The following is a 13,830-nucleotide window of genomic DNA, read 5'->3' as shown; positions in this document are numbered from 1 at the left end:
ATATTTGATAAATATGAGGTATGGTCTTCTCTTCCCAAACCTCTTCCTGATAGTTTTCTTTAACCTTCTGGCGTGTGTGTGTGTGTGTGTGTTTACAAAATTCATGTGTTGATCATTCCATGCTCAAAGAATAGTATAAAAGAAGACTGTGGAGAAAATGGCAGCATCAAAAGAATAATGTTTACCTGCTCCAAATTTTTCTTACCCTTAAATTCTAAAAAAGTGATTCTCATTCAGGTGAAATGAGGGAGGAAGCTATCAGAAATGTGCCTGAAGAGGGATGAGTGTGCTATTTAATAGACCTTCCTGCCTGTTTCTTATATGTTTTCCCAGTTATAAACAAACGTCCTTAGAAAGAAATTATCTACTTATATCCCATTATTTCAATTATAACTCTTTTCTTGAGAACATTGCTGTTGGCACACTTACATCAGCAAATGTGCATAATAAACTTAATCTCTTTCCCACTCTAGCCCATTTTCTTAACATTGCATCTCATCGAGACCTACTTGAACATCCATGTGCTTCATCTTTTGTGCAATCTTCAGATCAGGAAGATGCTTTTGTTAGTGGGTTGGTTAGTTTTGTGGTTTGGGTTTTTTCCCTGAGAGGTAACTTACATTTTCTCTGAAGTAGGACTTTGAAAGTTAGGCACATAATTTGCTTCAAAGTAGAGACTATACTCAGAAAAATTCACTCCAATATCTCCACATTATAACTAACTCTTCTATACATTTAGAATTAAATTCTGACTTACTCAGATCTAGCATAGACAAAACTTGGAATCTATTTAGCATGTTGAGTCTGTTGGGAGCTTTCTTGAAGCACTGTTTTCTACAGCAATATTCTTAAAGAAAATGAGGGAAAGAAAGTAGGATACAAAACCATCATGGATAATAAATACTTGAGATGTCTGACTAAATTTGTTAATATCTATAGCTCTTAGTGGCTTCACTGATGTTATAGAATAATATTAAACTTCTCATTATAAGTATGTAGAATGAAATTTCTATCGATAAAACCCAACTGTTTTTCCTTATTAGATGAAGACCACAGATTTTACTGGGAGTTCAATATTTTTCAAACTTTTCTTCTCAAAGTAGAAATTAATCAAAAATGAGATGCCAATATGTAAATCAGAGAAAATAAATTTTAATCTGAAGATAAGATTATTTTCAGAGTCAAAACTGGTACCCTGAAACCTTGTTACTAGTTGGTTTCTAACTCTGAAAGAAAACAACCTAAAAACGACTATGACCTACCTGTTAGAGAAGTTGATTGTGACCAGGCACATCACTGGATTTATTTTTAAAATCCGACTATAATAATTTAGTCATACCAACTTCTTAAATTGCTTCTGAGTCTTTAAAAACATCTACAATTTTTAAATTTTAAACCACTTACAGAAATAAACATAATTTTGATTGGCATAATTTCACATTTTTTTTCACTTGTATACTTGCTGAAATAAAAGTATTTCTCCATAAGATAAATAAAGCCCAAGCTAAAAGTACATTCTGTTTTTCTTGAATCAAACAAATAAACAAACTAACTTAAAGACAGCTGTCAAACACCATGTACATTTACATTTTGTAGAACCTTCTAACTAACAGTATACAGAAAAACACTGTGCGCTAGAACACGAAAGGACAGGGAGGACTAATACAGAAAAGGTAGAAATCTATGTCTTGATATAACTTCATATAAAATCTCAAACATATTTATCTGTATTAAAAATACCAATAAATTGAAGATGTACGCATTCCTTGGTGTGGCTTATGCCACTTTAAACTACAAGTTACCTTAAGACAGAAAGGCAAAGGGACTCACCGATACATTGCTGACCAGCAAGGAAGAGTCTCGTGAAGACTGAGGTCTACAACCAAGCGTGTGCATCCAGCTCTATCAGTGACTTGCAGGCTGGATTGAAGTGAAGAAAGAAGTTACTGATGATCTGAACAGAACCAGTCTGACGAGTCTTGACTAGTGTGGTGGGGACTGTTTGTGTGACTAGTAGGACAAAGACAAATTTCACAGGGAGCCTGAGCAAAAATAAATGATGAGCACTTTCTAGGAGTGGGGACTTAAATACTATTGTCTTAAGATAATTTTTTTTAAAAAATACTAGCATAAACCAGATTTTTTAGAAGTCAGATGTATAAATCTAGAAAGAAATTTTAAAACTATCTTGCTCAGCCTCCTCACGTTTCCAGTGAAGAAAATGAGGTTTAATTAAGTTAAATGGCTTGGGCAAAAATCCCATGGTTAATGAACTGCCAAACCAGAACTAACACCCTTATTTTTTCAACTAATCTGATACATTTTCCACTTTATCTGCATTATAATAAATGTTTTTCTTTGGTATTAACTACGTCAGCTCTTGAAAATACATGAGAGATTAGAAAAGCATTTTCATCTTAAAATTATGTGACATCATGTTTTCCTAGAAAAGTCAAGTAGTTTACAAATATTAGCCCCCAATTGAGACGGTATATTTCTTTCATTATACGGGAGACAGGCATATCAGCTAACATTGGATCACTATTATCTTATTTCTGGAAAGTAAATAATGCATATTTTTTAAATCTGTGCTCACACATTGTATGCAAATATCTGAGTGTTTGTGTTAGGTTTAATCTTTAAATTGCCTCCTCTGCTCCCCATAAACCAGATCAGGTGTTTCTCCTCAGTGCTCTCATGGTGTCATAACATTTACCTCATTATTCTGTAATAGAATTTTTGCTTAATTGTATCTCAACTCCACTAGGCTGTGAGTTCTTGACCGACAGGAATTCCTAGCATATATGGGCTCTCAAAAATATACATGAAAGGGACAGAAGGAAGGAGGGAGAAAGGAGGGGTTATGTGTGATCAGTCTTAAAAAATCACCATAAAGAAAACAAGTAAATCCTATTTAATTCCACTACACGTCCATTTAGCCAATGGCTCACCTGAACAGATGCAGAAGTTGGGATTTATGGTAAAGTGTGGGATTAGGCTGCCAAGAATTGGAATCCATCACTAGCAGTAACCCAAGAAACCTCTGTGTTAGGGCAGATTGTGCCGGGCTCTAGAACCATATATCCTTTTATTCTGGTCAATATATCACTTAACAGTGATGAATAGCAGGTATATTTATTCACTTGGAGTTATGCAATGTACAGTTCCTGTCTACTCACTTGAAAATTACAATTTAGCCAAAAATAAAGAGGTAACAACATAGTAAAAACTTCCCGGTTATGAGATTAAGCTGTTGTTCTTATACAGCCTTAAAAAAGTGAAATCTCTGCCAATGAAATCTCAATGTGGCTTAATAATACTATATTCTATTTTATACTACCATTCTATGAAAATACTGATTTTTCTCTTGCTTTCAAAGGAAAATAGATTGTTCTTCAGTGTAACTTTGGGCCAAGACTTGTCAGACTCATTTTACAAAAATCTCAGGAGATTTTGTTTTCTTTTACAAAATCCAGATTCTAAATTTATGGCCATATGGTCCTGTGTACTTAGGTTTACGTATAACTTAGAAATGTAGATGCAGAAAATGAGATGGCTCCCATGAATTTTTTTTTAAAACCCTGTGAGTATAAGCTATAATTTGCAGAAAACCAGAGATTAAGGGTGTGTAAATAGAGGATAAGTGGATGTCAGCCTAAAAATAATCATGTCTGTCCTTTAAATATTAATGGCCTTTGCTCCAGGTTGCTCAAAGGTTATTACAGTATATGTCATTAAATTTCATGATATACCTCACATTTTAGTAGATATTTGAAGAATGATGGGGAGAGACAGAGGAATGAAACATCAGACTAAATTATACACTGAGTAAGTCATATCATGTATTTAGGTATTTCTTTGATAGTTACTCTTGGAGTAGTAGGATATAAAAGCAAAGTGAATCATTTCAAAATTAATTGATCTATAATAGAAAAAAAGAGATGTTAAAGTTTGTCTTTCATTCAAATATTTTTTTCTTTGCTCTTTTGTTGAAATTGTAAATTTTTTTTCTTCAATCCTTTTGTCCTTAACTATGGTGCGAAGAAAATATTTTCAAAAAGTTACCCTTCTCTCTTGTGCATGAATCAATTGGTCTGTCTTCCCCGTGCCATTCTGTGCAATGGTAAGAGCAGCGTCAAGAGAAATATATTTGTAGACTTGAGTCTCTTGGAAACCCACAGTCGATATGTTACACTGCATAACAAGGAAAATAGCAACTTGACCACAGGCATTTTTATCAGCCAACAAATTATTCCATAGTCCTTTCTATACTTAACAACGTCATAGCAATGAGGCATCTAATGGCCTTAAGCTGCAGAAGTATAGCGCCAGCGTGGCTAGTCATGGATGATTTTTATCGTTGTTTGAACATCTCCTAGCTTGTACCAAGTTCGTTTATGCCTGATAATACATAAATGCCTATGTTTAAGAATCTGATTAATTTAAGGAAGCCCTTAAAGTTATACCTGGGTTATGTCTCTATAATGCTAAAGCAATCATTTTATTGGTCAGTTTATTGGGATGTACATTACAGACTGGCCAATGTTGTTAAACTAGTGAATGAACTAGTTGCATAAATACAGCTATGGTCATTGTGGATCCATTCCCTCTTATCATATACTGTTTTGAAGGTATCCATATGCCTTAATTTTTTTAACCTGAGAAAACAAAGAACATCAATATAATTATTTAATAATTACCCTTTGTCTCTATCTCATCAAGAAGAGATCATGTAAAAGTGCTGCTGGAGAACAAGCCATCACTACTCTGTCATTGACTCTGTTTTTCTTTGTCTTGGATTCTTAGATAAAATGGGATCTGTCTTCTCTATTCCTTTATAAGAAGTTCTGCAACTACTATAAATGTCTTCATGATGCTGTGTGTAATTTTTCTGGACATTAACGTGAGGATCTGCTAAGATTTACAATACATAGTGTTATATATAATAAAAACCAGAGATAGGGCTTTTAGAATTAACCGGCAATAATAATGCTAAAACAATTCCTTTATTGTTAAATTTATTGGAATATACGATACAGACAGGTTAATGTTGTTAAACTAGTGAGTGAATGAAGATAACACTTTGGACCCATTTTAATTCTCAGTTTTTTGCAATTCGTCTTGAAAACACTTATAAGATTAATCAATTTCTTTTTTTTCCTTATTATCCTTAGTCCAAAGTCAAGATTAATCAATTTCATTATGATGTATCATCTATCATTCTTTGAAACAGACTCTTAATGTGATATGAAAAAATTATTTACATATATTTATCTGTTTACAAATAGACATTCCCCCACAACATACAATAAATTGGTAAAATAGGGCTCAAACTCAAGAAAAAGTAGAAATGCAAATATGTTCGACACACTGTTTAAGACACTTGCTCTAATAGATCTGTAAATCTGGCTTTGAACTTCCTGGCAGCAAGGATAACAAAGGAAACTTAGAAAGTTTTACAATCATCATTATTGAAAACAAAGGAACACATCAAGAGAGAATTCTTCCTGCCACTAAGTTGATGAAGAAATTTCTCAAACAGAGATTACACCCAGCCATGCATTGAATAATCAGCAATATGTTCACCAAAAAAAAATAATTTTATATAACTATTTCTTATGAATACAGTCATCCCTTTGTATACTCAGGGGATTGGTTTCAGGATCCCCCAGCATATACCCAAATCTGTGTACCCTCAAGTCCAGTCGGCAGCCCTGTGGAACCTGTGCATATGAAAAGTCTGCCATCTGTATATGCAAGTTTCACATCCCTCAAATACTGTATTTTCCATTCACATTTGGTTGAGAAAAATGATTTTGATTACAATAAAGGGAAAGGCTGAGATTTCAATCTTTTTTTTAATTGATATATCATAGTTATACGTATATTTTGCAATCTCTAAGAACTTTCCTCTTGTTTATCTTTTATTTCTCATAGAATCTCGCACAATGCCTAGCACAGCAGGGACACTCAAAAGTTGCTGCAGAATTACTGGAAACATTGCTGTAAAATATGTTGTTCTGCTTGTTTAAAACTGGACCTATGTGAACACCTTTTTGGTTTTCCTCTAAGACCATAAACAAGACTATTTTGATCTCTGGAAGCCACAATTTCCTATCTCTATCCCAAATCCTAGTTGACTACAGTAATCTGTTTTCCTACCTATTAGTGGTTTTGTTTGGGCCTAGTCATGTTATAATTAAATACATAAGTGATAATAAGACCTGCCCTATGTGTGGAATATCCGGAAATAGGAGATACAAATTATTAAAAATAGAACCCTCCGACAGTCTGTCAGAATGAACATGCCATTTCTTTATCATCTGAAAAGATTTATGGGAGAATATTCCATATTGAGTCACTTTCTATAGCATTTCATATATACCTGAAAAAGAACAGAAAAGATGGCTAAAGCTGGAAAAGAACAAATCTAGACAAAACAGGCTTTTGTTTAAATAACTCAAGGTGCAGGACTACATATCCATAGGAGGACACGTGCAGGCCTTTCTTCATCTGTTTTCCTATTCCTCTCCATTACTCAGCCCTGATGAACTGTGTGTCCTCTATCTCCACCTTAGAGGAGTTCACCAGTGCCTGGGTGTGTCTGTTTCTGAATTACTCAATGGGAAATGAGCCTCACATCACGTTTCATCCTCTAGGAGAAATGCCAACATCACCACCACTATCCCATTCTTTTATTGAGAAACAGGAAAGAAAAAATAAACCTACACTTTCTGAATACTGAAGAGTAGAGTCTTTTAATGACTACGTAAGCAAAATAATCAGTTGAGTCCGAAAACAGAATTAAATTTTAATCAACTTAATCTGTAGATTTTTTTAAAATATCTATTATGGTTCAGTACAATACAGAGTTCCGAGGTAAGGAGGTGGAATGGTTAATGTCCCTCTAGTAGGAAGGCGTAGGAAGAGACGCGCATAGGGATGTTCTGCATGTGGTGTGGAGATGAAGGGCTAAGAGAAGAGAAAGAATGGGGCGATGGTTCTGCCCAGCAGGACGACTGGTTTCTGTGAAGGGAACACGGTTACTGTCCAATCCACAGCCACAGGTAATCAAACTCTTCACACGTGTCCCCTCTAGATGCGTCAATGTAACAAGCTCCCATACTGAATGCTGTTTTTGACAATCCCTTTACTTCTAAGAAACCATCCTTCGTGGTTGAGCAAGAGTAAGTTTTTATTGAGATGGAGAAAATTACCACCGTTTCCTTTTCTTTGTTCTCATCATACTGCCTCACATTCTCGGAAGACCTCCCTGATCCACTGAAGGGACCCTGCATTGTACTTCATAGGAGGCAGTACTTCACCCAACTGAACCCTTATTCACTCGTTTAGTAATTGTCTAAACATTTTTTTGTGACCTTCATGTCTTTAGCCTTCTTAAAGAGAAGGCTTCTGTCCTTTTTAACCCATGTATCACCAAGGCCTAGCTAATTGCCAGAAACATAGTTGGCGCTAAATAAGGATTTATTCAATGAATGAGTACCTTACACCTTGTGGTTTATGGATCTGAGATCCTCTTGCAGGGTGTTGGGCCAGGCCTGGCTAAGGCAAGAGTCTACAAGGCTGGAAAGTGAGGATTAGTTCTAGGGTAGGGCATACAAATTGAGGAGGTCTAAAGTGGAAAAAGCAAGAGGATTGAATTCAAAGCAAAGTCCTCAAAGAGAATGGGGTTTCAAAGTCAAGGAAACGAAGCCAAAGGGCAGAAGCAGGGTCTTAAGTGGGAAAAAAATCTATCTAGGCTGTGCCTCTTAAACTGGGGACCTTGTGTTCACAGGGGTATTTGTCAGGGTGCCTCGGAGGACAGGAAGCCATAAGACCAACATGGACCGTCTTCCTACAGTGTCAAATTTATTCAGTGGTGAGTAATTTAAAACATCCTATTTCTATTAAACATTGGTAGATAAAGTAAAACGAAAATTTTACAGATTTTAAAATAAAAATGAGATGTTAAAACAGCTGCATGTTTTTGGTGAGCCACTTTCTTGCATACATACAAGCCCCCAGGTTTATATGCTTTTTCCACTGCAGTACAAATTTTTGAAAAGCATAGGTAGGGTAAGAAACTAAGAAAAACCAAACTTTCAAAGAAATATATGTCTTTGCCGGCTGCAGTGCTGTGTCCCTGTAGTCCCAACTTCTCGGGAGGCTGAGGCCAGACAATCACTTGAGCTCAGGAGTTCAAGTCCAACCTGGACAACATACAGAAACTCCATCTCTAAAAACTATATGTGTGTGTGTGTATGTGTATCTAGAGAGAGAGAAAGAGAGGGAGTACTATTTGAGAGGAATCTTGGGGCAACTGACAGAAATGATATTGGGCTATCCTTAGCTAAATTCTAAATTCTACTGAATTGCTTTAAAGATATCCTATGGATAAGATAAAATGTTAAGCAGGTGACTAGATCTCAGCTTCTTTTTGACTGAAATCAACTGTTTTTCTTATTACAAAACAATGCATGGAACAATTTTTTTTACAAGTTGATAACGGTTAAAGTCAGGTGATTAATACTTGAGGGTTAATTGTATTATTCTCTTTATTTTTGAATTTACTTGAAAATTTCCCTACTAAAAGGTTAAAGAGATAAAAATAATACATGCTTATTTACAGAAGACTATTATATACAGGAAAGCAAAAGGAAGAAAATTAAAAAGAAATGTAATTCATTGTCCAGATAAAATCATAATATTAATTTTCTAGAATATTCATAGATAGAGATTTTTAAAATTATGTTTGACTTCCCAAATGCATGCCACCCTGTTCTCCATAGAATGGCAGCACTCTGATTTTGGAAACTGATCTTAGCTCAGTGGGTGAGACTGACTGATCTAAAGATAGTCACATTCCCTTTGTCAACCATCAGTTGAGAAATCAGCATATGATGCAATTCTAGCAAATAATAAATGAAGAGATGGTTGCTGCAGACTTCTAGAAAAGTTCCTCTTTGGTCTTTGCAGAAAGTGACAGGAAGCCATTCTCTCCTTCTCCAGCAAATGAATGAGGAAGCAAGTAGTTAAAGCCAATTGCATCTGGGATGTATCTTACAGTTATTTGGGGAACCAACTGCAGGGTAAAGCAAATATTTTAGGTGACAGAGCAGAGAGATGGAAAGAACCTGGTTCTCTGATAACATTGTTGGGTCACTGAATCAACCAACCCTGAAGCCTGCCCTACCTTTGCAATCGATTAATTAGATTAATAAATATAATAATTATAAAAGTAAATGTCTTTCTTTAATTCATTGTTAATTGGATGCTCTTTTATTTGCTGCCTAAACTATCCTGACACCACATATTAGTTGACTCTTTTTGACCACTCAACGATATATCATAAACATCTTTCCATGTCAGTAAATGCAATTCCACAGTCTCATACGGAATGCCTGTGTACTCCGCTGTGTCCAACGTCTACTCTTGCACAATCTTGTCAAATGAGTGAAATTTTTTAGTGGTGAATCTGCTGAAGACATGGTCCCATTATGAGTACTCTTTCGATGACAGAACTGTTCCTCCATAAAATGATCACTATAAATAAGATAGTAATTATATGTTCAAAACCATTTTATCTAGGTTCAGGATCTAACATCAAGATAACCCTTCATTCTGATAAACCTGTGAAAAGTTTTCCATAATACTGTATTCTCTTCACTTCTAATTAAGGAAAGGTTACTACAACCTGATACTAAAACGATAGGATGCTATGCAAAGTATCTCCTCTCTGAGCTCCAGGCAAAGGTAGGGCTCAGAGGTAAGAGATTTGTTATGATTGTTTTCCTGGCATACTCATGTATCACTCAGAAGAATCAGAAAGTAACGAAACTCTGGCTATGGTAGGGAAAGACAGGTTTTGAGAGACGCATTTAGGGGTTTTTAAGCTTAATATGCCATGTTAACCACATAACTTTGATTGGCTGCAATCTTCTCAAAAAGGATATTGCATTACCAGATTAAGAGTAGGGTTACATGAGGAGAATACACAGTGATTTTTCTTTTAGCTATCATGTCTTTATCTGTTACTGAGGAGCCCCAATATGGGTAGAGAAAATGTGAAAAAGGTCAATAATTCATATATGTATAGTCATTTCAATAAATAGCCATAGAAGATACTATATCATGATGAAACGAACATGACTGTGTCATAAATATCACAAGTATCAGTGTTTTCGTAAATACAACTGCCTCTGCATTACTTTCCTGGCTATTGGCCTCTTCTTAAGGTGAATTTCATGTCAAAATCTTAAATACGCGTATCATTTTGTATTTCATGCAGAGGCAAGCCTATTTATTTTCCATTATACTCATCTGTCATGATGAGATAATTGCTACTGAATTGGTAAAGGTCTTAATCCAGATTACTTTATGAATGGAAAATTAAAAGAAAAATTACGGGCACAAAATAAAACCACAGTAGATACTTACTGCAATCTACTCTTCAATTATCAATACCTAGCACATATCCAAAGACATACCTACAGTCTAAAACTTCCCCCACCCATCATAATCCATGTGCCACCTAAAATCCCCACCTCCCACCCAATGGGAAATTACACAAAATCGTGTCCGTTGGACCTTTTCAGAGAATGTCTGGAGGTCCGTGCTCTGCAAGTCCAGCATTCTGTGAGATGTACAGTCCCCTTCAGTGCAGTTGAGTCAGACCCTAACGTGAAGTTCCAAAATACCACAGTCTTGAGTTCCATGATGAGTTTCACTGTCCTATCAATCAGAGTTCCAAGAAGAAATAGAAGGCACATTTAAAAAGGAAATTTTCAAGAAGGGACTATCTACTAACGTATGGATGTAGGGGAATCGTTACAAAATATAATTTTGAGGTTTTGCAGCAGTTAGGCTGTTACCCCTAGGCCAGAAGTTACCAAGGGAGTGAGAGTCACACAGGGTCATTTGGCTTGAGATGAGCATTGCCCTGCAATTGAGGGACACAGGAAGCAACTTTGCAGGAAGGGAGGCTTGAGATAAGTACCGGCATCTTACCCTCCCACTTCCCTCATATCTCCTGCTTTGCCTCCCCATTGGATGAACCCAGATGGAAGCCAGAGGACATAAGAATCCACTGAGGTTGTTCCCAAGTCAGCGTCCCAGGACAGAGAGTAGAACAGAGGAGGGTCGATGGTGGAGAGCGGACTCAGACAGGCAAATGAAGGCGCACCAAAGGCAGAATAACTACAATTAAATGTCTCATTTAGAGAGAAGAAAGAGGGCAAGGAATGATCCCTTATTAGGAGAGTGTACTATAAAATGCTGTTGACTTGCTTTCTTGGAAGTAGAGGAAATGTCTTAGATATGCCAATCTGCACCTTGAGTTCTCCTCCCTTCTTTCCCTTGTCTTCTAACTCTCAGAACTGCCTCTAAGAAGGATATTGGAAAGATTCTTTCTAGGTAGCTGTGTTGACTTTTCAAATCTAAACCTTCTTACAGTGTAGATACTTATGCCTGAAGATTTCATTACAAGTCGAGAAATCTCTCTCTGTTCCTAGGGCTAGGGGTTATTTCCCCCCCTAGAAATTTCAGTTAGTTTAAAACCTTTTCTGGCTTCAAGTCAATGTGAATTCAATAGACCCTATTGGCTAATTACTAAAAACAAAAGGGAGAGGGGATGGGTGTGTACATAGTGAGTGCAATGCTGCAGCACCGGGATGGAGGTGCTTGAGGCTCTGACTGGGGGGTGGGGGGTGGGGGTGGGCAAGAGCAATGTATGTAACCTAAACTGTATTATGTTGGGAGAATCTTAGAACCTGACCCTTTGGTCCCATCATGACAACATTCAGGCATTTTAACAATGTGCACGTTAACAACTGGTCACCAGCATAATTTCTCTGGGATTTGCCTACTAATCTCACCACTCACAGAAACAGTTGTGAAACTGTTGATGTGTGTAGTCATTTTTTAAAAGCCCCAAGATAGATATTAATTATAGTATAAAGATGAGTGGATGTATATAATTTGGAATTTAACTCGGAGATCCCTATCTAGAAACTCCCTGACGATGAAACTTAGTGATGCCTTCGCACATGCAGAGAGGACTCAAATGCCTGGAAAAGAGGGTGTAGCAAGCTGGGTGGTGCTTTGGTTGCAAAGCTCTGGGGCAAATGCTGAACACTGGTGTTCCTCTTTGGCTTTCCTTCCTTTGTTTTCAGTCTCCTAGATGCTGAGCAAGCTCATTCACAGTAAAGTCTGAAAATGTGAAAGTGCTTGAAAATGAAATTGAAAAATTAGCAGTTTCTCATTTTCAGAAAGCAAAGAATCTCACCTTTGCAGGGAAGAGGAAGTCATTTTCCAGTGGATTGGGAAATCCTTTCATTTTTCCCTGGAAAAGACCTCTTAAAAGCTGCTTGAGCTTCCATACCTTTTTAGCTAAAATTGTCAGTTGAAAGTATGATGTGTGATTTGGAAATCTTTTGTCCTGTCATTAGAGTGGAGTCATTGACTCATTTCTAAAAGACTATCCTGAAACCCTCATTTGAGGAGCCACTACTTTTTATCACGAAGTTGAGCAAGTTTTAAAATTAGTGACATGCAGAGACAATCTCTGAAGTATGAGTCAGGCCTCTACCTTGGGATGAATAAGGATTTAAACACTGTAACTATCACAGGGTGCATCTAACAAAAAGAAGGGAGGGAGAAAGAGAGAGAGGGAGAAAAGAGGAACTCTCTTTCTAGGCCAAATCACAGTCATTAAGACACCACCCCCCCCACACACAGAGGCATAAATACTCATTTGGGATAGAGTCATCCTTCAAATGATGAGTTAATACTAAAGAATTGTTAACTGAAAAAAATAACAAGTTTTATACTTTGGAAAAAGGAGAGCTTTATTTCTCATAAAGGGTAGCAGCCTGCTGGGTGTCCATTGCAACAGGTTAGGAAGCAGTGCCCCACCAAAAGCCAGGCACACATGCTTCAAAGGACAGACAAAGGGAACAAGATTTTATATACTGAGCAGGGTGGTCAAATATTCAACAAGCTATAGGAGGAGTCACGAATATTTATGAAGGAAAATCATGCCCATGTGCAATTGTGCTTTATATCTCTCCCGTCCCATCATGGCTGGGAACTCAGTTTTAAGGTGTTTCTGGGTCTCTTTGGCCATTGCTAAAATGGGCCTCTTGGCCCTAAGAGGGGTCCATTCAGTTGGCAGAGGGCTTAGGATTTTCTTTTTATTTCACAGAATTTATCCAGAGCAGGATTCATGCGGACCACACTGTTTAAAGACTGACAATTTCTAGTGTCCCTCAAATATGATTTAATACCCATCTCTCCTCCTTGTTCCACAAAGTTCAGCTCTCTGAGGTCCTTCTGCACCCTACAGACTAAATTAGCTACTTCCTTCTCTTTGCCTGCAGAGTACTTTATAGATTCTGCTACTGCAATCAAAGTATATAATTTACCATATGTTGGACATTGTTCTAGGTTCTTTAAATATATTAACTCATTTAAATGCCAAGTAAGCCCATGGGAAGGTTCTATTACTATGCCCATTGAGGCACACAAATGGTAAATAACTTTTCAAAAGTCATGCACGCAATCTGGTTTTGATTTCGTGTTCTTAACTACTATACTATTTCATTAAATTGGATCAGAATCTTTACATGTCTCGTTCCTCCTTACGGACTGACTCTTCACTCCTTGAAGGTAGGGGTTGTAACTTACTCACCTTTGTATCTTAAGTACAGTACAGGAGCTTAATAGTTTTTGTTGAAATGAATTACAGACTCTTTAAAGACTAGAATCTTTATTCTTTGAACACTCATAGTATTCAGTGTAGTTTGAATGCTCTGCGCACTAGGAGTAATAAAC

At 36.7% G+C, this 13,830-nt stretch overlaps 1 protein-coding gene across 1 annotated transcript in view; it reads right to left on the bottom strand.

Moving 5' to 3' along the window:
- The window catches only part of LOC123624139 (transmembrane protease serine 11E), a 33,423-nt gene extending 31,527 nt beyond the window's left edge, over positions 1-1,896 (bottom strand). Inside the window, exon 1 of the mRNA XM_045531755.1 lies at positions 1,831-1,896. Within this exon, the coding sequence (XP_045387711.1) occupies positions 1,831-1,838 (8 nt within the window). The 5' untranslated portion in view covers positions 1,839-1,896. The remainder of the gene's footprint in view (positions 1-1,830) is intronic.
- Positions 1,897-13,830: the final 11,934 nt, after the last annotated feature.

Source organism: Lemur catta, chromosome 19 (assembly GCF_020740605.2).
Source record: "Lemur catta isolate mLemCat1 chromosome 19, mLemCat1.pri, whole genome shotgun sequence".
Classification (NCBI taxonomy): domain Eukaryota; kingdom Metazoa; phylum Chordata; class Mammalia; order Primates; family Lemuridae; genus Lemur; species Lemur catta.
This window is presented reverse-complemented; position numbering and strand designations above follow the sequence as displayed.